The following is a 14825-nucleotide window of genomic DNA, read 5'->3' as shown; positions in this document are numbered from 1 at the left end:
CATCAAATAGTCATTAATGATAATTTAATGATGTAAGATTGGTGTGAGATTTTATCTAATGATTCACCTTTCTCTGCTGATTACATGCTGGACAAAATTTAACAAAACTGCTGGAGTGCTGCCCTAGACTTTTCCAAAATAAAAAACAGAAATCGAAATAAATTATTTTTAATTTTTTATCTTAAAAAATCATATTGTAGAGACTTGATAGTTTACTCCAAAATTAAACTTGAAGCAAGGGGAAAGTAAGAGAGAGTGGCACTCCACATATTAGAGAGAAAGAGAAACAAGACGAAGGAGGAAGAGGTCGTTGAAAAATGACGGTAAAGATTTACGCATAGACTTTTGGGGATCGTTCCGTTACTTAACCTTCCCCGCTTCTCTACCTGTCTGTCCCTGCAATCTAGGCGCTAGGGTTCATCGAATATCCTGTTTTTCTCCCATTCGATTCCTTTCGTTTCCCTTTCGCTATTCCATTCTCGCTCTCTTTCTCTTCCACCTCGATCTCTTCATTTCAGGTGCCTTACTGCTTCCTCACTCTTTCTTCAATTGGTTTCTCTTTTGTGCGGATTTCTAAGTGTTTTCAAATTATTGGCGCTGATTCAGGTGCTGATTTAGGTGCTTGATTTGAACGAAATCCGCCATGACGATTGCCGATTCGGTTTTTCCGATGGACAATGGCGGCAGCTGCGTCCCGCTCCCTCCGGAGGAGGAGAATCGGATCGTGTCGGAGTTGATCAAGGAATCGGAGCTTAATTTGAGAGAAGGCAACTTGTACTACGTTATTTCCAATAGGTCTTAATCTCATCTTTCTTTCTTTCTTTTGGTAATTTTCATTGAATCTTTTGCTTAGCTGCCTGTTACTATTTGAATAGGGTTATCTTGTGGGGGAAAGGACTGATACTGGTTGGATTGTTACACACTTATTATACTCTTGGCCTCGGGGATTTTGGTTACACTTAATTGAGTTACTTCACTAGCATGGAGGGTGAATGGATCTTGTGTTGTGACCATGTTTGGTTTCCTGTTTGGGAAATTATAGAACTAGGGTATGGTGTAGTATAAAGCTAGTGGTTTTGTAGTTCTAAACGGAAATCCGAACAGTATTGCTTTTTGCTTTCATGTCCTTTTTATGTTTACTCACCCTAAAAGCTGTTGTTATTGTTGTTGTTTCTTTTTTATTGCTTTTTTCCATTGACATTCATATGGTGTTTTTCCGCACATATAATTTATGTGTATGGAGGGTTTTATCAATGCTACCGAACATTATCGACTGACTTTGAACTATGGTAATACGGTGATGCTATATGACCAAGTCATTTTGGTAACTAAGTTCAACCAAGTTGGTCCAATAGCTTGAGGATTGATAACCAGAAATTTTAGTTGAAGTAAAAGGAAGAGAAGGAGGAGAGGCATAAGAAGAAGAAAGACTAGGTTGAACTTGGTTACAAAAATAACTTGTTCACTTAGCATTTCTCAGTCACATCGTTTTACTTTCCATTTGTATTGATAATGGAAGTGCTATAAGAACCAGCTATGCACAGGCCAGAGGGTCTGTGAGAGCATAAGCCTCACATATTGGTCTATAGATGGCAGCCCTACCTTTCATTTGCCAGAGTCTAATTCCACAACTTGTACTTGTAACCTCTGGGTCATAGACTGACAACTTCAGCCGTTCCCCTTAATTTGTATCCCTTATTATTTTAATTAATTAATTAATCAATCAATATATATTTTTGCTGTCCATGCAGGTGGTTTTCAAGTTGGCAGGGGTATGTTGGGGATTGTGGTGGTATGCTTTCCACTGGTGAGCAATCTTCAATTGACCAGAATGCCGGTGTGGTTCACTCAGAGAATGCAGATAGACCTGGGCCAATTGATAATTCTGATATTGTCTCAAACGGAAATAATTACGAAGGCAATGATTTAGATATTCATCGAATGTTGGTGGAGGGGACAGACTATGTTTTAGTTCCTCAGAAAGTGTGGGAAAGACTTTCAGAATGGTAACTTTCTTATTTTCGAAATGGTTTTTACTTTCTAGTCTGGAGAACCTAAAGAATTAGATACACCCAAAAGGGTTGTTTGAGATGGTAAGTAACATTAACAATTGGGATGAGTACATAAGTTTGAATCTTATGGAAGGTACTCTTCTAGAGAGGTCAAATAACACCGGTGCTCCCAAAGTTTAACGATAGTTGGTTTAATAGGCTGTGGGAAATTTAAATGGTCCAGAGGTTCGAGAGTGACTGGTGGTTCTATATGTAAACTATAAAGGAAAAGTTACATAAATGTATATTATCTAGATCCTCCAAATATTATTTGGAGAAAGAGCCATATAGCCATAGATACCCATGCTTCTATACGTTTAATCAATTATGCAGAGTGATATTCTTTTAGACACAGATTTCTATCATAAAATTTCACAAGAAACTTGCTAATGGATCATGCAACACCAGCCTGAAACATACCAAGTGCCTGTTTGGCTTAGCACACAAGTAATTTTTCAAGGCCATAGTTAATTCTGGATGGTCAAAATTAATTCTAGAGATCTGCCAATCTATTTATCTGTTTTTCCATTCTCCCAGAATTAATTTTGCGGTATCTAGAATTAATTTTGGAAGATTTGAAAGAAGTAAACTTTGATTTGCATTTTATTTTTCCAAAGAACTTGACGTATAATGGCACTCTTACCCACAAGATCACAATCATCCATCTATTCACTCTTGAATTCTATTTTGTTCTTTTTGGAACTTATACCTCTAAAAGTAATTTTACTTTATTCATTTAAATAAAAATAAAAAACTATTTTCATAGACTTGCCTTTAACATACTCAAACCAAATACAATTCAATTATTTTAAAAGTATTTCCTCTAAGGTAATCTTAAACTTTCCTCTGAATCCTCAAGGGCAGTATACTCATTTTTTTTGCCTGGTTAGTTTAATAGGTTTAGTATTGACATCATGAAGTTAACATATAAATGGAGAAGCCTTGGAACTTGGGCGGTTAAGGTTATATTTCAATTTTGTCATCTGATGGTCACTACTGTTTGATTAGAATATGTAACAGATTTCTGTCTACCATGGTCTAGGTATAAAGGTGGACCAGCATTACCGAGGAGGTTGATCTCGCAGGGTGCTGCACAGAAGCAATATAGTGTTGAGGTTTACCCACTCATTTTAAAGTTGACTGATGCCAGAGATAACAGTGTGTCAACTGTGAAATTAAGCAAAAAGGTACCAATTGATTTCATATGGGGTTGTCTTGTTGGTTTTGCAGTTATGTTGCACTAAGTACAGATGAGTATTGAATCCGTTAAAGTACGAACCTATTCAATTTTAAAAACATATGTAATACACATTGGCATTACTATGTCAATGATATTCATCTTTTATCCAAATAGAAAAAATACTGTTGAGTATTTTAGTGTGAGGAAGACATTGGAACACTGACATTACTTGATAGCCTATTGCAAGTTAAGAACATGATTTGCTATTATATGTAAAGTTCTTCTATTCTTTCTTATTAGCATATTTTCCAAGGCCATCTACTTTGGTTCTAACATGGCATAATGTGATAATTGAAATGTTAGACCAACGTAGTTCTGATTATTGCTTTTCTGTTTCTCTGATATATTTTAGGCGAACATAAGGGAACTATATGAACTGGTGTGCAAAATCAAAGGAGTAGAACAAAAAAAGGTGCTTATTTATTTATTTTTATATTTTTTCTTATGTGGTTATGTTTTGCTTTCTTTTTCCCTCATCTGTAATCAATAATGCTTTCCCCTTTTGTCTTTCTTTTCTTTTGCTTGTTAAAAATTATGTTAGGCCTGTATTTGGGATTACTTCAATTTAAACAAACATACAATGCTAGCTGTGTCAGACCAGACATTGGAGGAGGCAAACTTGGTGATGGACCAAGATGTAAGTAACCTCGAGCTGTGCAGAAATTTTAGTTGATATGTTGTTAAAATTAGTAGAAAGTTTCAATACGATCTTTTACCAACCGAGTGGATATTCTGAAGTACTCCGATTGTCCAATTATGATCTTTTGTTAGGAGGCTCATGTCCAATTTGATAAAGTGGCTGTCGTTAAGTAGAGACATAATGAATATCTTTGGGGCATTCATTTATACTTAATTATCCTAACTTTTTGCTCGGTATTGGTTCTTCTATGGATGCTCCTGATTCATCTCTTCATCACAGATTCTTCTAGAAGTATCACTTGATGGAGATCATTCGCTTGGAAACGAGTTAGCTTTGGTACCATTAGAGCCTCCAAGATCATCTATGTCGATTGCAGGGGGGCCTACGTTGTCAAATGGTCATGCATCTGTGTCAAGTTTTAATTCGTATCAGGGAAGTTCTGTGAGTTCGTCATTGACTACTGTGGATGATAAATATGACAACTATAGAGGTGAAAGGGGTGGTTTGGCAGGACTGCAGAACTTGGGGAATACCTGCTTCATGAATAGTTCTATTCAATGTTTAGTCCACACCCCGCCTCTTGTTGAATATTTCTTACAAGATTACAGTGAGGATATCAACATGGACAATCCCTTGGGAATGCGTGTATGTAGAAAATTCCATGATTTGTAGTTCCTAGTGTTCTACTGTTTTGTAATATATTGGTAATACTTTTGAAGGAAATGAACATATATCTCATGTGCAGGGTGAGTTAGCACTTGCTTTTGGTGACTTGTTGAGGAAACTGTGGTCTGCAGGGCGAACTGCTGTTGCTCCTCGTGCATTCAAGGGAAAGCTGGCTCGATTTGCCCCACAATTCAGTGGTTATAACCAGCATGATTCTCAAGTTAGTTTCTCTAAATTGTCAAAGTTCTTAATATTTGAAATGCGCTGTGAATTAAACACACTATTGATGAAGACCAAAAGCAAACATTATTGGTGTTATTTCTTAGTGGAACTTTGTTTACACATGCAATATTTTCCGTTTCTTTGTCTGACAGCTTGTGTGTGTGTGTATTTAAATTTTTATGATTGCCTTCTGTAACATATTGAAAAGTTGTTGAACTTTGCACATTATGGTTGTTGAATGTGCATTGAGTGATGGATTGATTATTTTATTTAGGAATTGCTTGCGTTTTTATTGGATGGGCTGCATGAAGATTTGAATCGTGTGAAACAAAAACCTTATATTGAAATGAAGGACTCGGATGGTAGGCCAGATGAGGAAATCGCATATGAGTGTTGGAAAAATCATATGGCTCGGAATGATTCATTGATTGTTGATGTGTGCCAGGTAAGAACTTATATTTATGTCCATTTTGTTTCACATATTTTGCCTTTAAAATGCAAGTAGTGAACTGAGTAGCTAAATGCTTAAAAGTTAGCTTTGCCCTGTGTCCCTACCCAACTGCTTTGCAACCCAAAAAATAAAATGGGTTGAAAAGCAAATTAGGGGAAACCCCAAATTTGTTAATTGATATGTTTATTCAGATATGTTTTACTCTAAGTCTCTTACATTTAGTACTTTTTCTGTATACGATCTCGAGTTTTAAAATTGCATCAAAGGCCATCTATCAATCGTGCTGAACTTGATTTTCTATTAAAGCTTGAAAGGATGTATTTTCTCATTACTGAGTTTAACGTTTTGAATTTTTGGCAACAAAATGTTCAGGGTCAATACAAGTCAACATTGGTTTGTCCAGTATGTGGCAAAATTTCAATCACTTTCGATCCTTTCATGTACTTATCATTACCGCTGCCTTCCACTGTCACGCGGTCAATGACAGTAACTGTCTTTTATTCTGATGGGAGTGGTCTTCCCATGCCATACACTGTGACAGTTCTGAAGCATGGTTGCTGTAGAGATCTTTCCAATGCATTGGCCGCTGCATGCTGCTTAAAGAGTGATGAAATGCTTTTGCTGGCAGAGGTAAGTGCTTCACAGAGAACTTAAAGATGGCTTTCCTTGGCTTATTATGGTGGTTGATTTTGTGTGTATTTCTAACTTTTGCAGGTTTATGAGCATAAGATCTACAGATATTTAGAGACCCCTTTGGAACCACTGGCATCAATAAAGGACGATGAACATATTGTGGCCTATCGACTGAAAAGTGGAGCCCGGAAAACGAAACTAGAAATAATGCATCGATGGCTGGATAAGTATGCCACTTTTGGTGTTTCTGTTAGGTTATACTCTTAATATGGAATGGACCAATCTCTGTTGATTCAGGATACCTACACATGATAATTTCCTTTTTGCATAAGATGAGTGATATAGGCCTTTAATAGATTTCTTCATGTGGTTTCTTTTCAACCGGAAGTGTTCCACTTGGTGATATAAATTCCTCTGAAATAAATTCTGGTTAAATGAATTCCCCCTCCTTAAAATTAACTGATTAGGGACTGGAATTTTTGCAATGTTATCTAGTCTTTAATGGATGATCTCCTGAAATTGGAAATTATCTGGAATTCTGCCAACCACTTAGTACATTAACTCTATTTACTCATTTTCTTATTCATAACCCAAGGCAGGAGAAAATAATTTTCTTCAAGGATTTAGATAATTTCTCCTCAAACACTTGCAGATGCCATTCAAGTTGATACTTGTTACACAGGTTGTCACATAGGATGATATGCACAACCGTTTGGTTATATTAGCTTGGTGTAGGGAAGTTTGTCATGGCAAGATTTACAATTGACTCTATAGATATAACTGTACTGTTCCTGTTGCATTTGAGTTGGAATATGATAATACTTCAATTTTTCTATTATTGGTTTATTTGATGTTTCAAACTTACAATTACCTTTGATGCTTGCTGGACAGTGTAAAGGGTGGAGAGAGGAAGCTTTTTGGAACTCCTCTGGTTACTTATTTGGTGGAAGACACACTATATGGAGCCAACATTGAGACATCTGTACATAAAATGTTGTTGCCTTTAAGAAGAGCATCTGCTTCAACTAAGTCTCATGATGGAAAGGAAAATGGTTTCGTCTCAGTTGACACTGACGAGAAATCGCACATCTCCAATACCCAATGTGAACCAAGTAATCTGACAACTACCAGCACAGAACAAGATGGGACCGCTTGTGGGGATTCATCTTTCCAACTTTTCGTCACTAACAGTAGTGGTTTGGGCTGTGAACCCATTGAAAAGGATTCTCTTCTAAAACAAAGTCAACATATAAGAGTCTTTCTTGACTGGACTGACAAAGAGCATGATTTATATGATGCCAACTACCTGAGGGATCTCCCTGAGGTTCACAAGACTGGATTTACTGTGAAAAAAACCCGGCAAGAAGCCATTTCTTTATTTTCATGCCTGGAGGCATTCTTGACTGAAGAACCTCTAGGGCCTGATGATATGTGGTAAGATTCCTTTAATAATCTTAAAATGCGCCTCATACTAGACTTCCATGCTTACTCTGCGAAATATTTACGCTTTAGTTTAACTTTATAAAAATTTAATTAGGTACTGCCCTAGATGCAAGGAACACAGACAAGCAACCAAAAAACTAGATTTGTGGAAATTGCCAGAGATTCTTGTTTTTCATTTGAAACGATTCTCATACAGCAGATATCTGAAAAACAAACTTGACACTTTTGTGAATTTTCCCATTCACAATCTTGATTTGACCAAGTACGTTATAAGCAAGGATGGACAATCCTACATGTACGAACTTTATGCTATAAGCAATCATTATGGTGGTCTCGGGGGTGGGCACTACACTGCGTATGCTAAGGTAAGCTCATAACTTGCACAATTATATTTGATTTTTCATCCAATCATGCTACAAGCTCATAACTTTCAGTCCGTAATATCTGAACTCGTTTATTCTTCCAATTTTATGCAGTTGATCGATGACAATAAATGGTACCATTTTGATGACAGTCATGTCAGTCCTGTTACTGAAGCCGAAATTAAATCTTCAGCTGCATATGTCTTATTTTATCAGAGAGTTAGGAGTAAACCGCAGATGGAAGGAGAGGCATCTGTGGCTCATACAGGTTCTTTTTAGGCAGTGACGAGGCTTTTTCCTTTTTTTGTCTGGATTATATGCTTCACAATAGGCAGAGCTTATATCCTGGATAGCTGTACTTCCCCTGCCCTGCAAAACATGCAAGCTGAAATTGAAGACAAAATGTTGCTGTTTGGTGACAGCAATTAAGCAGATGTTTGAGGCTCCGGAAAACATGTCAATAGTATTGGCTCTTCATCTCCACACGATATATCATTTTTTGATCAAGAAGTTTTTGCAGCCTATGAACTTGCTTAGGTATTTCTTTCTGCTATTAAATTTCATTGGATGTTATACCGATGAATTAATCATAATTGCCGTTTGATAGTGGTATTTTTGTTTTCATAATTTGCTAATAGGGCTACATTTGAATTTGTGAAGAAATTTTAGCCATTGTCTTATCATGTTGTTAGGAGCCTTAAACCCAATATCTTGCGACAATTACATAAAATGCGTGGAAGAGATATAGAAAGCAGCTGATTATATTTGTTTAATCTTTTAAGTAATTGCTCGTAGTTCCTTCCTGTTTTATTGTTCTTCCCTACATCTGGTGCGTTACTTAACATGCTCGTATTTTTGGAAAATTTCTTTCTCAAAGGTACTTTCGATTTTCTGTAGGCATATTTCGGCGTTCTCCAATTCGTGATTTTATTTGTTCACAATTAAGCTTGATTTGTTTGCAGTTATTTAGCAATATATAGCTTCCGACTAAGTGCTGTGATCTTAAAGCTCAAAGGTTTTTTAATTCTCCAACCTAGGTTTTGTGTTTGTTTTTGTTTCGGTTGCTCAAATAAAATGAATAATAAAAATTATCCGCTGAACGAGACATTAGGCAGATGCCAAATATTGGAGAGCACCATTACCTACCTAACATGATTTGTTTGGGGTACGTGTTAGTCATTGAAATAGACATGTGAATGCAATTATTACACAACTACTATTTGGGACGTATGAGCCTCCGAGGTTGCGTTCTACAATTGAATTAGCAATGTGAGCAGAGTGCATATTATGAAAGAATATCTCAGTAGGATATAATAGAATAGCAAAAATAATATTCATCTCTAATTATGTAATACACAACAAATAGGAGGGATAAGGCTCTTGATCTTTGACGACAAGTGGACAACTAGCTTTCCTTCCTAAGCCGGTAAGCCATACATAAAGACAATGAATTCAGTCACATCCCTGGAACATGGAAAAAAGGGTTAACTTTCTTTTTTATGCCAACTAGCAAAGTTCCACCACCCCTACAAAAAAGTGCATGATGCTGTCTGTTTCCCAACCATCACACCTTTTCAGACTTGTCATTTGGGTGCCCAATCGGTGCAACTCGCAACCAGGAACCAGCTAGTAATAATTTGAGCGTGAATAAAAATAGTAGGAGCTATAAAGATTGTATATAACTGAAAAACAATTCAGACAATTCCAGAAAATTTTGTTTGAAGTTTATACAATAAAACTGGTACTAAACTCCTAACCTTATATTACATCCTTTGAGTAAGACTCTTCTCGAAACTTTTATATGATATGGGATTATCCTTTTTATACAATGATCATGGTTCATTGTTTTTACACCTTTTTTGTTAACTCAATTTTAATCTATACTATTGATGTAGAAATATTGTTTTAACTTGATCTTAAATGCAATATGAAAGACATAATTATTCAATAATATAAAAGAGAACATGTTTATCAAAGTTAGTAGCTAATGGAATTTCAAGAATTTTGTGTAATTTCATGCAAACAAATATTCCTGACAGTTGGCAACCCGTACTGGCAGTGCTTTACAATCTACTCAATCTAGTGTGAACCGAGTTGGCCAACCAACACCACCACATTTATCAAATCGCAATTATTTTTCTAGCTCTCATCTCAAGATTCAATTTTTGAAGAGCAATACTCTAAATCATTCTTTGAAAAAATTTTAGTTCGATACTTTATTTTTTAACATATTTTAATTATTTGATCAATTTTACATCAAATTATTTGTCTATATAAAAAAAACTAATCTAAAAATTTAAAATTTTTAAGAACGAGTATATCTTTATTAAATAATAATAGATATTGTTTTGTTTGATTTTTACCAAAATTTTTGTAGTGAAAATTGATTTATTTAAAAAAAATAAAAAGTTAATAATTAATTTAATAGTTAAAATTTATTAAAATTAAATTTTTTGAGTAAAAATTAAATTCAAAAATTTTTAAGAACCGATCAAGATATTATTTTATTTTGAACGGCAGATATTGGTGCATCCTTTTTGACAAGCTATGCTAAGAACTAATAATTCCAATAGTAATGGACAAGCAAAGTGACAAATAGACAAATATACTAAATACTAAATAATATAATATAATATAACTTAGCTTGTGTCATTGGTGTTACTCACCTTTACTCTTTTTTATTCCGTTCGCCTTTACTCCTCTCTCCAATACCATATTACCATGGTGTCTTTCTTCCTTTGGTTGATACTAAAAAATAATCCTCAAAATTTTAAAACCCCCGTCACCAACACCACCAACGACCATAATGATGCTCCTAGGAAACGGTATCTCTCTTGGTCCTGAATTCACACAAACCAAAATATCAAAGTTACACTCATTCTTTTTCCATAACCAAAAGTAACAACTCTTGTCCTTTATTTCAAAACGGCTAAACTACTACTATAGCAGTTCGTTAATCATGTGGTGTGATTCAATATACTACGAATGAACCATTATTTTATTACCCATAATATTTATAATTTGGAACTCAGCGGAAAACAGAATGACTTAAAAAGTTGGGCGTTAATCTAAGAACACCATCATAAAACATATATTATCATTAAATGGAGTTCAATCTTTGATTCATGCCATGAAAATTTGACTAAATTTTTATGTTAGTTGTCGAAAATTTAACACAACCCTCATCATTTATTCAAGTTTGGGACTAGTTATGTTCTGCAAATGTAACATAGGCGGGGTTATTAAATGGAGTTCAATAATGTCAAACAAATATTTTGTAATCTTAACTAACAAATTCAATAGACAACAATAATGCCAATTGTACATTTAATCCATTATGGTATTATTGGATTAGATGAAAATGTAGTCTCCATTTATTTCATATGCACTCAGGTACCTTCTTCCCTCATCCATCTAAGATCCTCTCTACACAATTATTATAAGGTGTAACGGGCAACAATATATAATGAAATTTGGGACCAATAAAGGAGCTAGACACTTGATTTGTGAAGCTACACCTTAGCTTACACGGAAATGGAATCCTAAAGTTACGTTTGATTTGTATTTTTATTTTTAGTATTTTTTAGATTTTGTAAAAAAAAAAAACAAAACGTAAAAACAAAAAATAAAATTTTATTTTTTTTAAATTTAAAAAACAAAAAATACTAAAAAAAAATAAAAATAAAAATGCAAACCAAATGAAACATACATAACACACCCTAAGATATTTGCTCCTCCTGAGTTTCATATAAACATATCTATTCCTACGATAACGAGTAGTACTATACCGCAGCTTCATTTATAAGACGCGTTCGTTAGATCTGACTAGTGATGTGCTAGCTGATACTTAATTCATTAAACTATAACAACCTCATTTCTCATCCAACATCAATACGTTAAATAATCTAAAGATATATGACAGCTAATGTCTTGAATAGCATAGCAACCTAAGCTCATGTCATGTGACATAAAGTCTTCTAATCTCAATATCATGTGTATCTAAATTCTAAATTCCTAGATCTTAAAACCACTCTTAAGAGTTTTTAAATGACATAAACTAAACTCAATAATTAATATTATAATAGTATAAGACTGAAAAAAAAAAATGAAAAATGAAAAATAGAAAAGCAGTGCTACTGTGCTAGTATGACTAACCGGTGAGGTGGCAGAGGAAATGGACAAGTATCCGGTGGAAGAGCTAGGAGGAAGTGGCGGCGCTCCACCGTTAACGCCACTGTTACTGCTGTTACCACTAACTCCGTCACTGGACGAGGACGGAGAAGCCGTGGTAGCCAAGCCAAGAGAATATGCCGGAGTTCCATCGGGCTTAAAAAGGCCATAGTTCCGCTCTGAGGTGGGCCCGGGCTTCATATTCTCATTAAACAAGGCAAAGACATAAATATTCAAGTCGGAGTTGGGCCTCATTGGCGTGCCCTTCTTAGTACTCTGAGCCACCAACTTGATGAGGTTACCGTTGTACTTCTTGGCATTCTCCGGTGTGGCTCCGGCTTCGTCTTGGTCCCCCTTGGAAGGCCACCCCGTCTCTGAGATGTGAACGGGAAGCTTGTTGTACCCTAACGACGCTAGCGCCGAGTAAACGGCGTCGATCTGCATGAACAGCATGTTGTCGTAGTGGAGCCCGGTGGATGAGTCCACAACGCCCTGGTTCGGTTGGAACAACACGAATTCCAGCGGTACTTGCTTTGGGTTGTCCTTGTACGCAAAGTATGGGTATGCGTTTATCAGGAATGGCGATCCTGTTTTTGATTGGAAGCTCAGGATTGGACTCAGACACGGTTCCAGGTCTGGACGGAACGCGCCGGCAGACGGTGGATAGGATTTTTCCAGAACTGCCAAGGAATGTGTGGTCGTTACAGTCACCTGTTTACACAGGAGCCAAATCTCAGTGGATCATGACATCAAACACAAATTTAAATTTAAAATGTTGCAACAAATGACCCTCAGATCTCAGTAGATCGCCAGAACAAAGTACAAATTTGGAATCGCAACACTGCAAATGTGGATCGGGAAAGCAAAATAAATGAGTGCCCTACTGTAACGGACCTGTTTGTCTAGGCCGAGGTTCTGGAGGGCCGTGTGGACACTCTGCATGGCTGGGAGGAGGTTGTCAGTAAGGGAGGTGTCGTTGAAGGTGAGGACTTCGTTTCCAACGAAGATGCAGGTGATCTTGGTGGCCGGGAGGTAAGGCTGGACATTGGACTTGATCCATGCCTGTGCTTGCTTTGGGTCCTGCATCTTCGACATGTACTCGTTCCCCAGCCCCACCATGATCTCCACCCCTGTGTTCGCGAACGAGCGCAGCACGCGAGGGTCCGCGTCGTAGAGCTTCACCTTTGTTGCTCCGATCGACTTCACCAGCGGCACCACCTCGTCCGGCGACGGCAGGTTGTTCGCTATCTGCCCGTAGTTGATCCCGATCGCCGCCACATTGGTCCAACCAAATTCTACTTGTCCTAATTAACGATTACAAATAATTAACCACAGAATCATTTAATTTGCGCAACAATGTGAAAAAAAAGGACTGACATTGTTGGTTAGTTAGCTAATAAATTAATCACTCACCTGTGATGAAGATTACAAGCATCCAACAGTAGCTGCTGCGGAATCTAAATAAATAATCCATAGATAAAAAAGCAATGAGTATTAGAGTAGTATTTAATTTAATCTGCAATAATAACGCAGAATAGTATTGTGTTGAATGTGGGAGCAATGAAGTGATGAGGATAACAATTATGATGAAAGTGTCACTCTGCTACCACCGTTTTCGTCAACACAACACAATACAACAAATTAAGTGAGAGTAGAGAAAGAGTGAGTGATGTTTACATGGTATTTATTTTTTTCATAGGGAAATAGAATAAGATAAGGGGAAAAAGATTCGTTAGAAAATAAATAAGAAAAATGGACACGCGGAAAGGTGGCCGCAAAACATTGGGAATAAGATGCTTCATTACGGAATGGCGATTAGGAAGGGTCATGTCCATAAACTACCATCTGCTTTATTTTCTTTTTCACAAAGAAGAAAATTACAAATAAAAAAACAACAAACCAAAAATAGAATAATGTATCATATCATATGATTTATTGGATTATACATTTGTTTATGTGTGATCTGTCTATGCTATTACTTTTATTAGAGTGAAAGTTGGAAGGAGAAGATTTATAGTTGCGCTGAGAGTGACCGGCCATGAAAATATCCGCCCCTTCCTCCTGGGGAGATTTTATTTTACAACTTGAGATGAGATGTATATGCTTTTGTTGCATTCACTTGTGTTAATTATTTCAGTCAACCGACGTGAGTTCAAATTGTTTGCTAATATTTTTGAATAATTATATATTAAAAATTCATGTGCAGTCAACTTCACGTGAAGTTAATAATTGAAAGTTGTTAGATAAAAATTTGGTCAAATCGATCAAATTAATTCATGTGCAGTCAACTATCAACTTCACGTAAAATTGACTATACCTGAAAGTTTACCTAATTATATATGTGTAAGTATTAGATAGTCGTGTAAATTAAATCTAAAGACATGCAAGAAAGTATCAAAAGAAATAAGTATGGGTGGAGCACAAATGTGTTGTGATTTATGACATGAGTAAAATTTTACAATTAAATAAAATATTTATTTAAAGCATTCCTCTTTCTTCTTATATTATTGCAGTTTTTTATTCTTTGTTTTTTATTTTATTTTTTCTTTTGTTATTGTCATCGTCACTATCATTACCTCCATTTTCTTTTTCTCCTCATCTTTCTTTTTTTACTTTTTAGTATGCAATTTATTTTCTATATTCTGTATCGTTGTATTTAAATTCCGGTATCATTTTAAATAAATTTCTGCACTATTTTTGTTTTTGACAATAATTCAATCCAATAAATATGAACATACATTCATTTAACTAAATAAAATTGTAGTATAGTACAAACATGTTCATTCAAGTCTAATATGAGAAGTAATGCTTTTAAAAAAAAAATAAGAGTAACAGAAAAGAAAGAAAAAAGAATATAAAAAGTAAAAACATACAGCATTAAATAAGGCATTTCTGTATTTTTATAGTAAAATTTTAGGGTCAAAATTAAGAAAATTCAGTGTTATTA

The 14825-nt window shown here is 35.6% G+C and overlaps 2 protein-coding genes across 3 annotated transcripts; one reads left to right on the top strand and one right to left on the bottom strand.

Moving 5' to 3' along the window:
- The first annotated feature begins 209 nt into the window (after positions 1 to 209).
- Positions 210 to 8481, top strand: LOC112776184 (ubiquitin carboxyl-terminal hydrolase 10). Of its 2 annotated transcripts, none has more exons than XM_025820231.3 (14): positions 210 to 518; positions 607 to 795; positions 1752 to 2006; positions 3094 to 3238; positions 3644 to 3703; positions 3833 to 3928; positions 4211 to 4576; positions 4677 to 4817; positions 5094 to 5264; positions 5643 to 5900; positions 5985 to 6130; positions 6795 to 7337; positions 7441 to 7711; positions 7823 to 8481. In XM_025820231.3, the coding sequence occupies exons 2-14, from the start codon at positions 644 to 646 to the stop codon at positions 7985 to 7987; spliced, it is 2769 nt and encodes a 922-aa protein (XP_025676016.1). In that variant the 5' UTR covers positions 210 to 518; positions 607 to 643; the 3' UTR covers positions 7988 to 8481. The 2 variants fall into 2 exon arrangements, with proteins under 2 accessions (XP_025676016.1, XP_025676014.1); XM_025820229.3 differs by having other exon boundaries at positions 5985 to 6157.
- Positions 8482 to 8846: 365 nt separating this feature from the next.
- LOC112776185 (glucan endo-1,3-beta-glucosidase 11) lies at positions 8847 to 13861 on the bottom strand. Its single transcript, XM_072228769.1, has 6 exons — positions 13556 to 13861; positions 13292 to 13335; positions 12773 to 13182; positions 11864 to 12589; positions 10375 to 10548; positions 8847 to 9172 (listed from the first exon to the last, which is right to left on the bottom strand). The coding sequence occupies exons 1-5, from the start codon at positions 13711 to 13713 to the stop codon at positions 10471 to 10473; spliced, it is 1416 nt and encodes a 471-aa protein (XP_072084870.1). The 5' UTR covers positions 13714 to 13861; the 3' UTR covers positions 8847 to 9172; positions 10375 to 10470.
- Positions 13862 to 14825: the final 964 nt, after the last annotated feature.

Source organism: Arachis hypogaea, chromosome 19 (assembly GCF_003086295.3).
Source record: "Arachis hypogaea cultivar Tifrunner chromosome 19, arahy.Tifrunner.gnm2.J5K5, whole genome shotgun sequence".
Classification (NCBI taxonomy): Eukaryota; Viridiplantae; Streptophyta; class Magnoliopsida; order Fabales; family Fabaceae; genus Arachis; species Arachis hypogaea.
This window is presented reverse-complemented; position numbering and strand designations above follow the sequence as displayed.